General features: G+C 43.1%; 2 protein-coding genes across 2 annotated transcripts in view; one reads left to right on the plus strand and one right to left on the minus strand.

The window, feature by feature from the left end:
• Window positions 1–836: 836 nt before the first annotated feature.
• On the plus strand, window positions 837–5,882 carry LOC139364826 (cytochrome C oxidase assembly factor 3b). The gene is made up of 2 exons (XM_071101959.1): window positions 837–1,046; window positions 3,873–5,882. Exons 1-2 carry the CDS (start codon window positions 875–877, stop codon window positions 3,977–3,979), a joined length of 279 nt encoding a protein of 92 aa, XP_070958060.1. The 5' UTR covers window positions 837–874; the 3' UTR covers window positions 3,980–5,882.
• The window catches only part of LOC139364807 (serine/threonine-protein kinase WNK4-like), a 71,392-nt gene continuing 60,271 nt past the window's right edge, over window positions 4,453–15,573 (minus strand). Inside the window, exons 13-20 of the mRNA XM_071101908.1 lie at window positions 13,604–13,658; window positions 12,205–12,336; window positions 10,171–11,060; window positions 9,857–9,950; window positions 8,789–9,368; window positions 7,888–8,093; window positions 7,707–7,801; window positions 4,453–7,490 (exon numbers count right to left, since the gene is read on the minus strand). Of these exons, the coding sequence (XP_070958009.1) occupies window positions 7,488–7,490; window positions 7,707–7,801; window positions 7,888–8,093; window positions 8,789–9,368; window positions 9,857–9,950; window positions 10,171–11,060; window positions 12,205–12,336; window positions 13,604–13,658 (2,055 nt within the window). The 3' untranslated portion in view covers window positions 4,453–7,487. The remainder of the gene's footprint in view (window positions 7,491–7,706; window positions 7,802–7,887; window positions 8,094–8,788; window positions 9,369–9,856; window positions 9,951–10,170; window positions 11,061–12,204; window positions 12,337–13,603; window positions 13,659–15,573) is intronic.

A 15,573-nucleotide genomic window follows, 5' to 3' on the forward strand; every position in this document is an offset into this window, starting at 1 on the left:
AGCAGAGCATGCTGGGCGATCTACAGCTCACAGAATAAGATCAGTAGTCATAGTAAGAGTAGTAAGATCAGTAGTGAGAGAAAGTTCCAGCCATCCTTGTTGTTTCCCACCAGTTAGCTTTCATTGTGTTACAAACACACACACACACACACACACACACACACACACACACACACACACACACACACACACACACACACACACACACACACACACGTTGGTTAAAGCAAGATGCCAGACCACTAAGTGCCTTAGCCCATTCATACTACATACACTGTGCGGTGCTGTTCTGTGCTGGTGCATCTTCTGCATTATTTAACCACCTCAACTGGAATCCTACCTGTCTGTCATCTGTGCCCTTACCAGCACACAGGAACGAACACATGAAGTAAAAACCTAAAGAATATACAGTCCACCAAGTCCTCACTTGCAATTATTTATTTTACCTTGAAAATGATTGAGGATTAATTAAATTGACAACATGATGACAATAATCACGATGCAAATCATTACCCAAAGGTGTTGAAAGTATTTGCAAAGCATTTCACTACACCCATGATAAAATCTGCTAAACATGTGTATGTGACCAATAAAATCTGATTTGATTTTGAAGACAAAGTTTAGATAGAATAATATAATTTTAATGAACTATGAATGGCTGGAATGAAGTATACTTTCCACTAATTGGTGATATGCGCAGCGCGACTGCAATAAAAACGTACTGGAACGCAGCCAGAATGTGTGGGTTTTGTAGGCTACTCCAAAACGTTAGAGGGCGGAAATGCACCAGTTGTTGGGCTGTCCAGTACAGTCACAAACCAAAGAACGTAAAAAAAACGTACGTCACTTCTATCAGACACATAACAACACTGAAATGGCGGCTGAAGGAGTTGGAGAGGTCGCCTCAAAGGAGCAACTTACAGCGGCACAGAAGCAACTTCTCAGGAAAAGACAAGATCTCGACTATTGGAAGAAAAACGCGCTAAAAATACGTAGTCGCAACCGCATAACTGGACTAGCTATCGGGGCGTTTGTCATCGGCATGTGTATCCTTCCATCTAGGGTGTCTTACGTATATCAATCGGACCATTGACGTTACTACTGTTCCAGCTGGATGATAGCGGTTATTACTTAGGTAGTGTAAAGCGTAGCACAGATGTCAAACATTTACTTGACAATACTTCCTCAATTTCCTGACTTGGAAGACAACGCATGTCTTCTAAATTTCCTTGGCAAATTGCAAGTGGGTTGTTTAAGCAAGGTGTGGTATATGGTCAATATACCACGGCAAAGGTGCCTGGACACAGCCCTTAGCCGTGGTATATTGGCCATATATCACAAACCCTTATTGCTATTATAAACTGGTTACCAACGTAATTAGAGCAGTAAAAATACATGTTCTGTCATACCTGTCTGATATACCACGGCTGTCAGCCAATCAGAATATGCTGTTATTATGCCAATTTTTGTTCTCCATGAAGTTAAGCAAAAAGGTGTACACTACCATCTTGTCTATTTCAAATCTTCTCATTGATGGTCCTTGCAATCTGGATTCCCTGGGATGTCACCACCCCCCATTGAAGTTAATGTAAAGGGTAGGGACATCCTAAGGACCCAAGTTAGCACTAACGCTCATTGACCGAGACAGGTGAGTGTCAGAGAGGAAGAGGTGAAGCAAGATGGATAACTGCCCAAATCTTCTCCAGCTGGTGGTGTTTTCCTTTTTTTCTGCTGACTACCTGAGGAGATTTTGTATGGAGGTCAATATGTGTTGAATTTGGTTAACAAAAAATGTAGTGGCTTATTTGCTACATATGGCTCATTGAATTAAGGTTTGGTAAAGCATAGGTTGGTACGAGTGTACTGATATAAGGAGGACATGACATCCCAGCAACTTAGATTAAAAACACTATCGGAGTTGTACCTGTTGTTCACTTGCATATGCCCACCTGATTTGCCACCTCCTGCCTGCCTTTCATTTTTTTAAGACATTTATTTTAATTGTTAGAGCGGCCACTGAGCATCTGGTCAATATATTGCAGGGGTGCGACTTTCACTTGGGAAGGGGGCACATACTGAAATTGCATTTTTGTCCCCCTCAGTTTTATCATTGAAATGTGATACAGAACAAAGCAATGGTGTGCTTTAGGACCATGCGTCCGTGCGGTTGGGTAGGCTGTTTGTCCCCCCCACTTCTAAAACCAAAGTTAGGACCCTGATATAGGGCCTTTGGGGTGGACACCCAGCTGTCTCAATCAATGAGAAGATTTGAAATAGACAAGATGACAGCATACACATTGTTGGATTACTTAATGGAGAAAAAACAATTATTTTATCAATTCTAACAAACCACCTGCAACTAGCCATTGACGTTTAGAAGACATGCGCTGTCTTCCAAGTCAGGAATTGAGGAAGTATCGGAAAGTAGGTTGATAGAAAAATGGGCTTTAAATTGACATTGTTTATTGGTAGTACAGGTGCACCCGATTTTAAAGTTAGGATCATAACATTTAGAAGCACCAGAATGTTTTTTTCTATTGATTGAGATTTAGCCTATATTGTACCTATATTAATTTCTAGCTACTTCTGAGCCTTTATAAATTATAAAGATTTGTTGTTATAAAAAGCTAAAATGTTGATACAAAAACCTGTCATTGAAATTAGTCATTTGTGGAATATTAGGTTTCTACATTGTGTGAAAGTACTACCTCTTGAGGTACATTTAGTGGTGGAAAAAGTACCCAATTGTCATACTTGAGTAAAAGTTTTAAAAAATGACTCAAGTGAAAGTCACCCAGTAAAATATACTTGAGTAAAAGTCTAAAGGTATTGGGTTTTAAATATACTTAAGTATCAAAAGTTAATGTAATTGCTAAAATATACTTCAGTATCAAAAGTATAAATCATTTCAGATTCCTTTATATTAAATTCTGTTTTTTAAAATGTACAGATAGCTAGGGGCACACTCCTACACTTAGACATAATTTACAAATGAAGCATTTGTGTTTAGTGAGTCCGCTAGATCATAGGCAGTAGAGGTGACCAGGGATGTTCTCTTGGTAAGTGTGTGAATTGGAATAAGCATTCAAAATGTAACAAGTACTTTAGCGTGTCATGGAAAATGTATGGAGTAAAAAGTACAAGTTGTCAAAAAATATAAATAGTAAAGTACAGATACCAACAAAATAAAACGTAAGTAAAAATACTTTAAAGTACTTTACACCACTGGGTACATTATTTAAAATTATACACTGTCTGTAAGAGCGAACTGGTTTAGGAATGTATAGTCAATTCATGATATTTGCAATCTATGACATTTCTCTGTAGTAATGGTGCAGTCATGACAGTAAGGAATCTACGCCCACTTATCTCTAGGGTACTTATACAACGGTACAGCGAAGCTTAATCATTACAACAATTATTGTCTGTGTGATTGTTTCTCTAGGTGCACGGTGCTCCCGAAATAAAATGGCAGGTCGCACAACAAAATATTTAGGAGCATATGCAACCAAAATGGTTGCACTTTATAGCCCTGGTCAAAAATGATCTGGTCTATGCTTTACATGATCTAAGTAACACCTTTCAGCCAGTTGGAACAGTGGTAATGGTCTGACTAGGCACAAGTTTTCCTAGCTAATAACTAGCTAGCTGCTAATGTTAGCATGTCATGGTCACCAAATAGGTTCCTAGCTAGTTTGTTTGTGGTGTGTGTGTCTTATCATTTCTCACTGCTCTAAAAGGATCCACAGCACTCAATATGGTGCTGTAATGAAAACCACAACTCTCAGAAATATACTGAAATGCTCTTTGAGAGGAAAAAGGCAAAGGTTACTCCTGCCGGTTTTGTGACCTTAACCATTTCTTGTCTTCAGTCAGCTACACTATCCTCTCAGTGAAGCAGGAGAGGATCATGGAGGACATTGATAACGAGGCAAAGATCAATTACATCAGAGGCCCCAGGACCGGGACCAACTCTTAGGGATGTTCCCAGCTCCCTCACCTGCACAGGAGCTGAGCTCACACTGGACTGGCCTGTCAATCTGCCATAAGCAACTGTGCCCAAAATATACACACTTGTTTTTGAAAGGTGGAGGCTCCCATCAATTTCTGTTATTTCAATATGCATTGTAGAGATAGATGTAACCATGCACATGCTCTAGACCTAGATACCCTGCAAACTGGTTTATCAATAAAAGGTTGTTTAAGAATATTACATGGTTTGTGTCTTGTGTAACTAATTGGCCTCGTAATATAGGAGAAAGCTTACGTGTTGGGCTATTCCATGATATTCGGATGTTGTTATAGAATGAAATAAAACGTAAAGCTGCAATCAGATGATTAGTGTGTAATAAATGATTCACTTACTTGACGGTGTATCAGTTTTGAGTTTTCAAAGTCAATGCCTGATGATTTTGGACATCAACGTACAGGGAAAGAACTCAAAACAGTGCATGATGTTGAATAGTCATTTTATTAGCAATATTTACAAATATGATTTAGGAAACAATCACGCTTGGAAGGTTAAAAAAAAGTATGGTAAAGGCACAGAATCTGCATGGCAGTATGTTTTCTAGAAACATGATTGACAACAAAATAGAGTTCATTGTATATTTACCGTTGATGTCTTGATTTAGAAGAACACAATCTGAGTAATATATTTCATGTGTTCTACTGCAATCGTTCCCCATGTGCATACTTTAAGGCAAATAGCTCAGAATTCTTCACAGCTTCAGTTCTTTGTCATGAATCAAATAATTACCAACACTAAATGCGTAGGCACGCATACCGATTTAAAATATATAACTATACATCTTTACCCCGCTATTATTTATAGGGACGCAATTGTTCAATACTAATAGTGAACGACCCCTATGGAAAGTGCATTGTATCAATCCATAAATTAAGATAAAATACATTTTTAAAGCATAAGCGTCCACTCTATGCTTAAAAAAAATCAAGGCTGATAAGTGACACCCAGTATCTTTACTACTAGGCCATAGAGAGTGAGTAACAAATTAACAACATGTAGTATATTATAAGACCTGGAGTGTTTGTATACTGAACAAAAATATAAACGCAACATACAACAATTTCAAAGATTTTACTGGTTTACAGTTCATATAAGGAAATCAGCAATTAAAAATAAATTCATTAGACCCTAATCTATGGATTTCATATGACAGGGAATACAGATGTGCATCTGTTGGTCACATATACCTTAACAAAAAATGGGCCTCACGATCTCATCACGGTATTTCTGTGCATTCAAATTGCCATCGATAAAATGCAATTGTGTTCGTTGCCTGCCCATACCATAACCCAACCTCTACCATGGGACACTGTTCACAACGTTGTAATCAGCAAACGACTCATCCCACAACGCCATACACGTGGAAGGTGGTTGTGAGGCCGGTTGGATGTACTGCCAAATTCTCTGAAACGAAGTTGGAGTCGGTTTATGGCAGAGAAATTAACGATCAATTCTCTGGCAACAGGTCTGGTGGACATTCTTGCAGTCAGCATGCTAATTGCACGTGCCCTCAAAACTTGAGACATCTGTGGCATTGTGTTGTGTGACATAACTGCACATTTTAGAATTACCTTTCATTGTTCCCAGCACAAGGTGCACCTGTGTAATGACCATGCTGTTTAATCAGCTTCTTGATATGCCACACCTGTCAGGAGAATTGATTATCTTGGCAAAGGAGAAATGCTCACTAACCGGGATGTAAACAAATGTAATTTTAGAGAAACAAACTTTTTGTGCATATGGAGCATTTCTGGGATCTTTTACTTCAGCTCATGAAACCAACACTTTACATGTTGCGTTTATATTTTTGTTCAGTGTAAGTTCAGTAAAGTGACATTTAGTTTTTCATGCACCATGTGTGATTTGTGTTGCTTCATGAACATTTGTTTACACCAAATACAGCTCTGATGTTTTGCTGATACTTGCAGGCAGCTTGGATTGACTCTTATTTAGGTGTACTTGATTTAGTTCACCCGGCACGCCAAGTAAGCGGAGCTGCAAAATGGAAAACAGCTGACCTGACTTGCCGGTCAATACATTAGATGCATATTTGTTCATCCCATTCCTTACGCAATATTGCAAACCCTTCAAATACCAACTTGAAACAATATTACAAACCCTACAAAGGCACTGTTTTGAAGGCAATGATTACATCTCATCCTGCTAAAGCTATCTTATCTCTTGATTCATAACATCTGGACAGTAAAACACTGTCTAGCTAGGGCTGGATTTGATCCATATCGTTGAAGTATCGCAGATGACCCACATAAAAATGTTAAGGTTTTTTCCGATTGAGCAGACATATACCGTGAATGCAGTCTCCACGACCGCAGGAACATTGCCTTTAGTTGTCAATTTCAACATTAAGCAGATCTTCAGCACTTCGGATTGAATAGGGTCATATTGTATTAAGAGGAGTTCCTGCTTGCAGCAGTTGGATGACGAGGTGCAGGAGAGAGCAGGGCTTCTGGGACGTGTTTTCCAGGGATAGCACAGGCAGCAACCGCATAAGAGCACACGCAGAAACACACACAATTAGCCTTCTTATGCTCACTTTCCATTTGACCTGACGCTACACACAGCTATATAAGCTTAGCATCCTTAAGATGGGGAGGGTGACATCCTTGGATTGGTGTCACAATACTAACTCATGGTATTGCACATGGACCAGATGGCAGATAGGATGCTTTGGTGCTCTGACAATGGTATCCTTATCCATCGTCGTTAGGAGGAGTGTTTAGTGATGTGGATGACCATGGCCTTTTCTCATTTGGGAAAAAGTCCGTCCTCCAATCTCTCCTTCGTCCTCTCTCCTCCGTGACTCAGAAACTCATAAGTGGTCAAGGCGAACAGAAGAGTGTTCTTCCTCCTTGTTAGCCATCTTTCATAGATGATAGTCATGTGTCTCCTACCTGAGTCCTTCACGGAAGAACTTATAAATCTATAAAACCCCCTTTGAATCAGCTTTTGTTTTGTTGATGGAGAAAAGCATGCACATGTTTACAAACAATATGCTACTTATCTATAAAATGTGTTGAACAACTAACTTCATTTGTTTTTATCACTCTACAAATTTATTTTGGGATCCACCCCTGTAAACGTAATTTGCCTGAGTGGAGAAAAAGTTTAATTTCTTACAAGCCCATTTTCGTCCTCGTTCACTCTCCTTGCTACCTCTCCTCAATGACCTTTTTCAAAAGGAGACGAGAGAGGACAGAGGAAAGAGGACGCAGGAGTTGGGCAAATCCAATTCAGAAAAGGCCCATGTCTTCTGTTCATTCGGTTTCCCCATCCCAAGGCTCAGGCTGGGAGCTATCTGTTCAGCACTGGGCTGGGCAACGTATTGGTCATCATTGGGCTCCCTCTCTTCCTGGTTGGTGGTTGGGAGGGGAGGCGGCTGGCCACAGTATCACCAGCCCCAACCCCCAGTTCTCTGGATCACACAGGGAGACGAGTCTCACTAGTAGGAGAGAGGTTAGAGGTCAGAGGGCGTAGTGTGTTCACCAAGTAACCAAGCAGGTTAACAAAGAAAAACCAAGGTGACTACGCTAACATATTATTTTCATCACTGCACAGATTTCTAGAACGATTACACCTGTCAAAATGTTCTATGTTATTGTTCAGACTAACAAGGTCAGGGTTCAGGGATCATGGGTCAGACAGGGTGCTTGCTCACCATCCGGTTGTAGTCGGGGGCAAAGGTCACCCCTTTACTGGACCTCTCCTGAGAGCCACTGCTGCTGCCACTGACTGAGTTTTTACGCATGATCCCTGTGTTTGTAAGACATGGAGGGAATAGCTAAGTCATAACGAACTCCCAACCAGACAGCAACATAACTACTACAAGACAAACTGACCTGCAGGGGGCAGTATATCCAGTCTCTGCAGGCTGTTCCTACGCAAGCCGGGGTAGTTGCCGCTCTTGGAGAGGCGCCTCTGGCGGTTGTTGAGCATGGCAGCAGGGGACACGATGCCAGGGGGAGGCACCTTTCCCATCCGCTCATACAGCGCCTCAATCTCCCTCTTCTGAGTGAGCTGGAGGGCCTGCACCTCTGACAGGTGCCTGAGAGAGAGGAAGGGCGGAAGGACAGAGAGGGGGAGGGGAGAAGAAGAAAGAGGAGGAGAGAGAGAGTGAATGGGACAGGGAAAGAGTTTCTGGAGAAGATGGTCAAGGTCAGGGGCAAGAAGAGTTTTATTAAGTTAGCTTGAATTGGTGTTTGTGTTTTCACAGTCAGGTCGTGAATTTGGAAGATCATTTAGGTTTAATGACCATTTGTAGTTGTCAAACCAAGTTCTAAGAATGTTCAAAACCTTATGTCATGCTCTAATGAAGACAGTGGAGGCTGGTGGGAGGAGCTATAGGAGGACAGGCTCATCGTAATAACTGGAATGGAATAAATGGAAAGGTATCAAACATATGGAAACTGCATGTTTGACTCCGTTCCATTGATTCCATTTCAACCATTACAATGAGCCCATCCTCCTCCACCAGCCTCCACTGAATGACGATGCGTATGACCTTATTACACATGTTGATGTCAACAGTTCTTAGAAGTCTTTTTAATTCAACTAGAGTGATAAAGACACACTTCTATTTCCTATCAACAGTGTGGCCATAACTCGTTTGTTTTGTTTTGGAGGACTGGGGAGGAACCGGTGACCTTGATTGGTGGAATAACGTTTTCTACTTTGACTGTGTGTTTGTTCACAACCTCAGAGACTTAACTTCAAAAACAGAAATGGTTCGCCTCCACTCACCTGTCCCTGAGTTCCTGTAGCTCCTCGCACATATCCTCGTTCTCGCTCTCTGTCTCGTCACTGCTGACATACGAGGCGCTGCGCGTGTAGCTCATCCAGGGCTGGTTCAGGTTGCTCCCACTGAACTGGAGGCTCCCCGCTGTACCCTCCCACAGGCTCAGGCTCAGCCTCCGACCCCCCCTTCTCCTCAGCTCCTCCTCCTCATCCTCCTCGTTCTCCTTGTCTGGCTCCTTGTCTGGCTCCTCCTCACTCTCCTGCTGGTCCTCCTGCTCTGTCTGCTTAGGGCCTCCAGGCAAGGACTGGGCGATGTCTAGGTTACACAGGGGCCCGCTGGGGGATCGCTGGGGAGGGGACACGGTTAAGGTGCTAACGCTGCTTTCTGATTCGCCCCCCTGCTCCTCGGTGCTGGTATCAGATTCACTGTCCCGGGAGGAAGGGCTGGTGCTAACGGTGACTGTGGGCGGGGTTTGGTGTTGTGGGTGGGTTTGGAGAGGATCCTGGGCGGGGCTAGCGGAGGCTGCAGGGATCTCTCTGCTGGGTGTGACTTGGAAACGGCCCACGGTAACTGTAGGCTTTTTCTCTGTTGAAGGGAGAGAGAGAGAGAGAGAAGAGAGCAAGGGGAGAGCGAGAGTTATGTCACGTTACGTAATTGACACCCATTATAATGGTGTCTGGAAAGAGTCATTGACATCAAGCCAGCCTACTCATCTACACAACAAAGTATTTCTCAAAGTTCATACTACAGGTTGGGCACTTGGGGGGCAGACTTAACTGTACAATGATTTAAGTCATGTTGCTTGAGAGAGTACCTTGGGGTTATACAAGTACACAGTAAAAAGTGAATTGATAAATTAATGATCCACAGTATCGTATATTAAGTTGCCATGGACACAGCAGGTGCAAAAATACAATGTGTTTTTTCCTGACATATCGGCTGCCTTGGAAACAGACAGTGTTTTAAAAATGTAGATTAATTAAAAATGAATTGACGTGATTGACTATTATTAGCTCATCATGCCAAATGCATACACAATGAAAAGGTGTATGGCATGGAGAGAGAGAGCTTACCCTCAGAGATAGGTGACAGTCTGTTTTTGGCAGCGTTTGCTCCCGACTCTGACACCACCAGGGGTGAAGAGGTTCTTAGCTTGGGTGAAGACACCTGCAGGGTAAAATAACAACATTCTTTAAGCTTTACCAGCTCAGTACTTTTATAATACACTGTGCCAGAACATGTTACAGGCACGTGTAATCTAGACAACACTGTAGAGGAACAGGTTTGAGGTTTTAAAGGTAAGGCAACACAGGTTGAAGCAAACTCATATCCCAGAGTATACACTTCATCTACATGTATATGAGCACATATTTATTAAGTGACTTACTGTGCTCTGTGGGCTGGCTGGAGCTGAGGAGGAGGGGGAGCTGGTGATAGAGGTGGAGGCTGAGCTGTCTGTCTGCTCCTGGAACCCCACCCTGGGCCCCAGCTGGCAATACATCTGGGGACTCACCCTGGATCCTGGAGGAGAGAGGCTGGAGCCAGCTTGCCTGAAAGCAGTCCCATCCACTAGCCCGCCAGGCTGGGGTAACCCTGGGGCTACGTTGGCTTTCAACAGGCCCTGTTGGTGCAGCGCCTGGGTGTCTGCATACTGCTGGCACATGTCCAGATACTGGCCTGCTGTTATCTGGCCCTGGGGTGGGTAGGGGCCCTCCCCTGGCATCAGCTGGGGAGGGCCAAACATGGAGGGGTGGTAGGAGCCAGACTGGGCTGGGTTCAGACCGCTGGGCATGGAGGTGGGGGGCATGAAGGACTGGGCCACGCTCATGGCCAGGGACAACACGTTGGCCAGGGAAAAGAGGGGCTGGTTGTGGCTGTTGGGGGGCCACATGCCTGGGTTCTGCTGCTGTTGGGCTGGAGGGGTGGGCTGGGGGGTACTGCCCACTACCTCACCCTTCAGAGGTAATGTTTCACCCCCCTGCTGCTGCCCTGGGGTGGCCGGCTTGGCAGGGGAGGAGGAAGGGGATGGGGAAGAGGAGGAGAGGTTGGAGTTGCTTAGGACCCGGTGGAGGGTCTCGGGGGTGAGGGTGGCGCTGGCGGGCTTTGAGGAGGTCTGGGTGAAAGGGAAGGGGAAGTGGGTGTTGGGGACATAGGGGGGCTTGGGGTACTGCTGGGGCAGGGGAAGCAGCTGATTGAGGGGCATCACGGGGGGCACGGCCTCGGGGTGGGAATACTGGGGGTAATGGGAAGCAGGCGGGTGGAAGGTCTGGGAAGAACCTGGAAGACGCATAAGGAATATTGGGATTAGACTCATAAGTAGGGAAACAATCTGACTTATGACTGGTTGAATGGGTTCCATCCACAAACAGAATAAAGACCTGTTCTAAAGAGTTTATGTTATGTAGACATCATTCCCTTCTGCCTAGCACCACATCTAAAGTAACCAATCAGTTATTTACAACATAAATCAAACTGGACCACCTGAGGAAAGACCTACTTTCACTCAGATACAGATACAGTGACACAGTATTGGTTACATTCGCTTTTCCTCTCACAAATGTAGATACTTCCTTCCTTTTTCAATCTTACCAATGGACAGAGATATCATTCCACAGCACGACTTCAGCTCAGTTAAGCACAGGTTCCCATGAAATCAAGGCATGTCAGTCAAAAGGAAATTTGACACCGCCCAGAGTGTCAAAAGTAATTACAGACCACAAAAATAAACAAAAGCTAAAACGTGTCAATAATGAATGGATTATGTAACTCACTAAACTCCTCTTTCACATTGCAGCTGCACATAAACCTCGCACCTGTTAAAACAGACTGAATGGCAACTCTCAGTTGATTTGAGACAGTGGGAAAATCCCCACTGTATCGGCCAGTAAACATTCTGAGAGAGCAACTGGAGAGGGGGGGGGGGGGGGGGGAGAGAGAGACAGAGAATAAGAGAGGAGGAGGTGACACACAGTGCTGATAGCACTCTGCTCTACAGCAAACCTGAACACTAGAGGTGAGTGGGTGTGTCTGAGTGGGGATACCAGTTGTTCGAATAACCTTATGTCCACATATGCCCATATAGAGTATCACATGTTCTGTCTCCAATTGCCAGAAGGCCTATTGTTTCTAATGGAAATCTTCTTTCCTTCTTCTTCTGCCTATCTCACTGCCCGATTGGCAATATCAAAGTATATCAACACCGCTACTCAGACTACTACTGTAATAAGCATTGAAAGTCTAAGACTCAAAGTCTGATGTCCGAGGAGGAAAAAACAGTGTTTGTTTTTTGTTATTGTAACATCCCAAACAGACGTGGCAGTTTCACTTATTAAGGATTCCAGCTATAAATGAAAGGTTTTTGTTACTGTGGTTGATGGTGAGCAGCCAGACAGTTTTTCTGGGGTTGGAGTGTGGTACGTACTTGACGTGGTCTGGAAGGACTGAGAGCGGAGGGGGCGAACAGAAGGGACCGCCTTTGGGTCGATGTAGAAGTCTCCAACAGGCGCCACAAGAGACGAGCCTCGGAGCTGAGCAACGCTGCCCTCAGCAAAGTCTGGCCCAGAGAGACAAATAAACCCTTAGTGATTACAGTGATTACAGGCAGTGATTACAACTGTGAGTCTTCATGGGGAAGTCTCATAATTGCTTTGCACATGTAACAGTATAGCTTCCGTCTCTCTCCTTGCCCCTACCTGGGCTCGAACCAGGGACCCTCTGCACACATCAACAACTGACACCCACGAAGCATCGTTACCCATCGCTCCACAAAAGCCGCGGCCTTTGCAGAGCAAGGGGAACAACTACTTCAAGGTCTCAGAGCGAGTGACGTCACCGATTGAAACGCTATTAGCGCGCACCCCACTAACTAGCTAGCCATTTCACATCGGTTACACACACATGGATTGTGAAATATTTGCCAATTATTATTTCAAAATTCTTCAAGCTCTGTCAAGGGTGTTGGGGATCATGGCTAGACAGCAATGTTCAAGTCTTTGTATAGATTTTCAAGGAGATTTAAGTCAAAACTGTAACTTGGCCACTTCATTTTTCATCCATCTTTGCCGATGTCAAGCATACCCATACCATGATGCAGCCACCACCATACTTGAAAATAAAGAGGCAGTTACTCAGTGATGTGTTGGATTTGCCCCAAACATAAGGCTTTGCATTTAGGCCAAAACTTGTAGTCCTTTGCTGTGTTTTTTTTTGTTGCAGTATTACTTTAGTGCCTCGTTGCATACATCTGCATGTTTTGGAATATTTGTATTCTGTATATTTGTATTCTTCTTTACACGCTGTCATTTAGGTCATTATTGTAGAGTCACTACAATGTTGTTGATCCATCTTCAGTTTTCTCCCATCACAGCCATTGAACTGTAGCAGTTTTAAAATCATCAATGTCTGATTTGTTATTGTTGCCCATCTACCAATCACTGCCCTTCTTTATGAGACATTCGAAAAGCTCCCTGGTTTTTGTAGTTGAAATTCAATACTTGACTGAGGGACCTTACAGATGTTGTACGTACAGGGGACAGAGGAATGGCTAGTCTAAACTAAGGGGGTAAATACTTATGCAACAAATATATTTTAGTTATTAAACTTTTACTAATTTGAAAACATTTGCAGAATTTTCTTTTCGCTTTGACATGGAGTATTTTGTGTAGATCAATGACAAAAAAATACAATTAAATCTATTTCAATCCCACTTTGTAACACAACAAAATGTGAAAGAAGTTCAAGGGGGTGCAGACTTTCTATAGGCACTATAGAAACATACATCTATACATATATTGCACACGCACACAGGGAATCTTCCTTACCGGGCAAAGATGAAGAGGAATGCGTCCGTTCCAGTCCATGTGCATGTAAGTTTGGCTGAAATACAATCACAAAGCAAGTCAACCAATCAACTGTTGAAATCACTCCATGTCATATGCTGTCTTGCTACAGAGGATTGACATGCACTTGTTTTTGTTGTTAAGTTGTTATAAAGATGAGGGGCAAATAACCCAGGGCCTTGAAGTTGTTGTTCATTGTAAGTGGGACCAACAAGTGTATGGCAATGAAATGCCATGAAATGTCAGAATAATAGTAGAGAATTATTTATTTCATCACATTCCCAGTGGGTCAGAAGTTTACATACACTATTAGTATTTGGTAGCATTGCCTTTAAATTGTTTAACTTGGGTCAAACGTTTCAGGTAGCCTTCCACAAGCTTCACACAATAAGTTGGGTGGATTTTGGCCCATTCCTCCTGACTGAGCTGGTGTAATTGAGTCAGGTTTGTAGGCCTCCAGGCTCGCACACGCTTTGTCAGTTCTGCCCATAAATTCTCTATAGGATTGAGGTCAGGGCTTTGTGATGGCCACTCCAATACCTTGACTTTGTTGTCCTTAAGCCATTTTGCCACAACTTTGGAAGTATGCTTGGGGTCATTGTCCATTTGGAAGACCCATTTGCAACCAAGCTTTCACTTCCTGACTGATGTCATGAGATGTTGCTTCAATATATCCACATCATTTTCCTTCCTCATGTTGCTATCTATATTGTGAAGTACACCAGTCCCTCCTGCAGCAAGCGATCCCACAACATGATGCTGCCACCCCCGTGCTTCTTGGTTGGGATGGTGTTCTTCGGCTTGCAAGCCTCCCCCTTTTTCCTCCAAACATAACGATTGTCATTATGGCCAAACAGTTCTATTTTTGTTTCATCAGACCAGAAGACATTTCTCCAAAAGGTACGATCTTTGTCCCCATGTGCAGTTGCAAACCGTAGTCTGGCTTTTTTATGGCGGTTTTGGAGCAGTGGCTTCTTCCTTGCTGAGCGGCCTTTCAGGTTATGTCGATATAGGACTCGTTTTCCTGTGGATTTACATACTTTTGTACCTGTTTCCTCCAGCATCTTCACAAGGTCCTTTGCTGTTGTTCTGGGATTGATTTGCACCTTTCGCACCAAAGTACGTCCATCTCTAGGAGACAGAACACGTCTCCTTGCTGAGCGGTATGACAGCTGCGTAGTCTCATGGTGTTTATACTTGAGTACTATTGTTTGTGCAGATGATTATGGTACCTTCAGGTGTTTGGAAATTGCTCCCAAGGATGAACCAGATTTGTGGAGGTCCACAATTTTGTTTCTGAGGTCCTGGCTGATTTCTGTTGATTTTCGCATCATGTCAAGCAAAGAGGCACTGAGTTTGAAGGTTGGCCTTGAAATACATCCACAGGTACATTGACTCTATTGACTCAAATTATGTCAAATAGCCTATCAGAAGCTTCTAAAGCCATGACATAATTTTCTGGAATTTTCCAAGCTGTTTAAAGGCACAGTCAACTTTGTGTATGTAAACTTCTGACCCACTGGAATGATGATACAGTGAATTATAAGTGAAATAATCTGTCTGTAAACAATTGTTGGAAAATAACTTGTGTCATGCACAAAGTAGATGTCCTAATCGACTCGCCAAAACTATAGTTTGTTACAAGAAATTTGTGGAGTGGTTGAATAACGAGTTTTATTGACTCCAACCTAAGTGTCTGTAAACTTCCGACTTCAACTGTATATATACACTGAACAGCAATATAAATGCAACATGTAAAGTGTTATTCCCTTTTCCATGAGCTGAAATAAAAGATCCCAGAATTGTTCCAAATGCACAAAAAGCTTATTTTTCGAAAATGTTATGCATAAATGTATTCATTTCCTTATTAGTGAGCATTTCTCCTTCCTGACAGGTGTGGCCTATCAAGAAGCTGATTAAACAGCATGATAATTACACAGGTGCACCTTGTG

The sequence above is a fragment of the Oncorhynchus clarkii genome, chromosome 13, assembly GCF_045791955.1.
Source record: "Oncorhynchus clarkii lewisi isolate Uvic-CL-2024 chromosome 13, UVic_Ocla_1.0, whole genome shotgun sequence".
Lineage (NCBI taxonomy): Eukaryota > Metazoa > Chordata > Actinopteri > Salmoniformes > Salmonidae > Oncorhynchus > Oncorhynchus clarkii.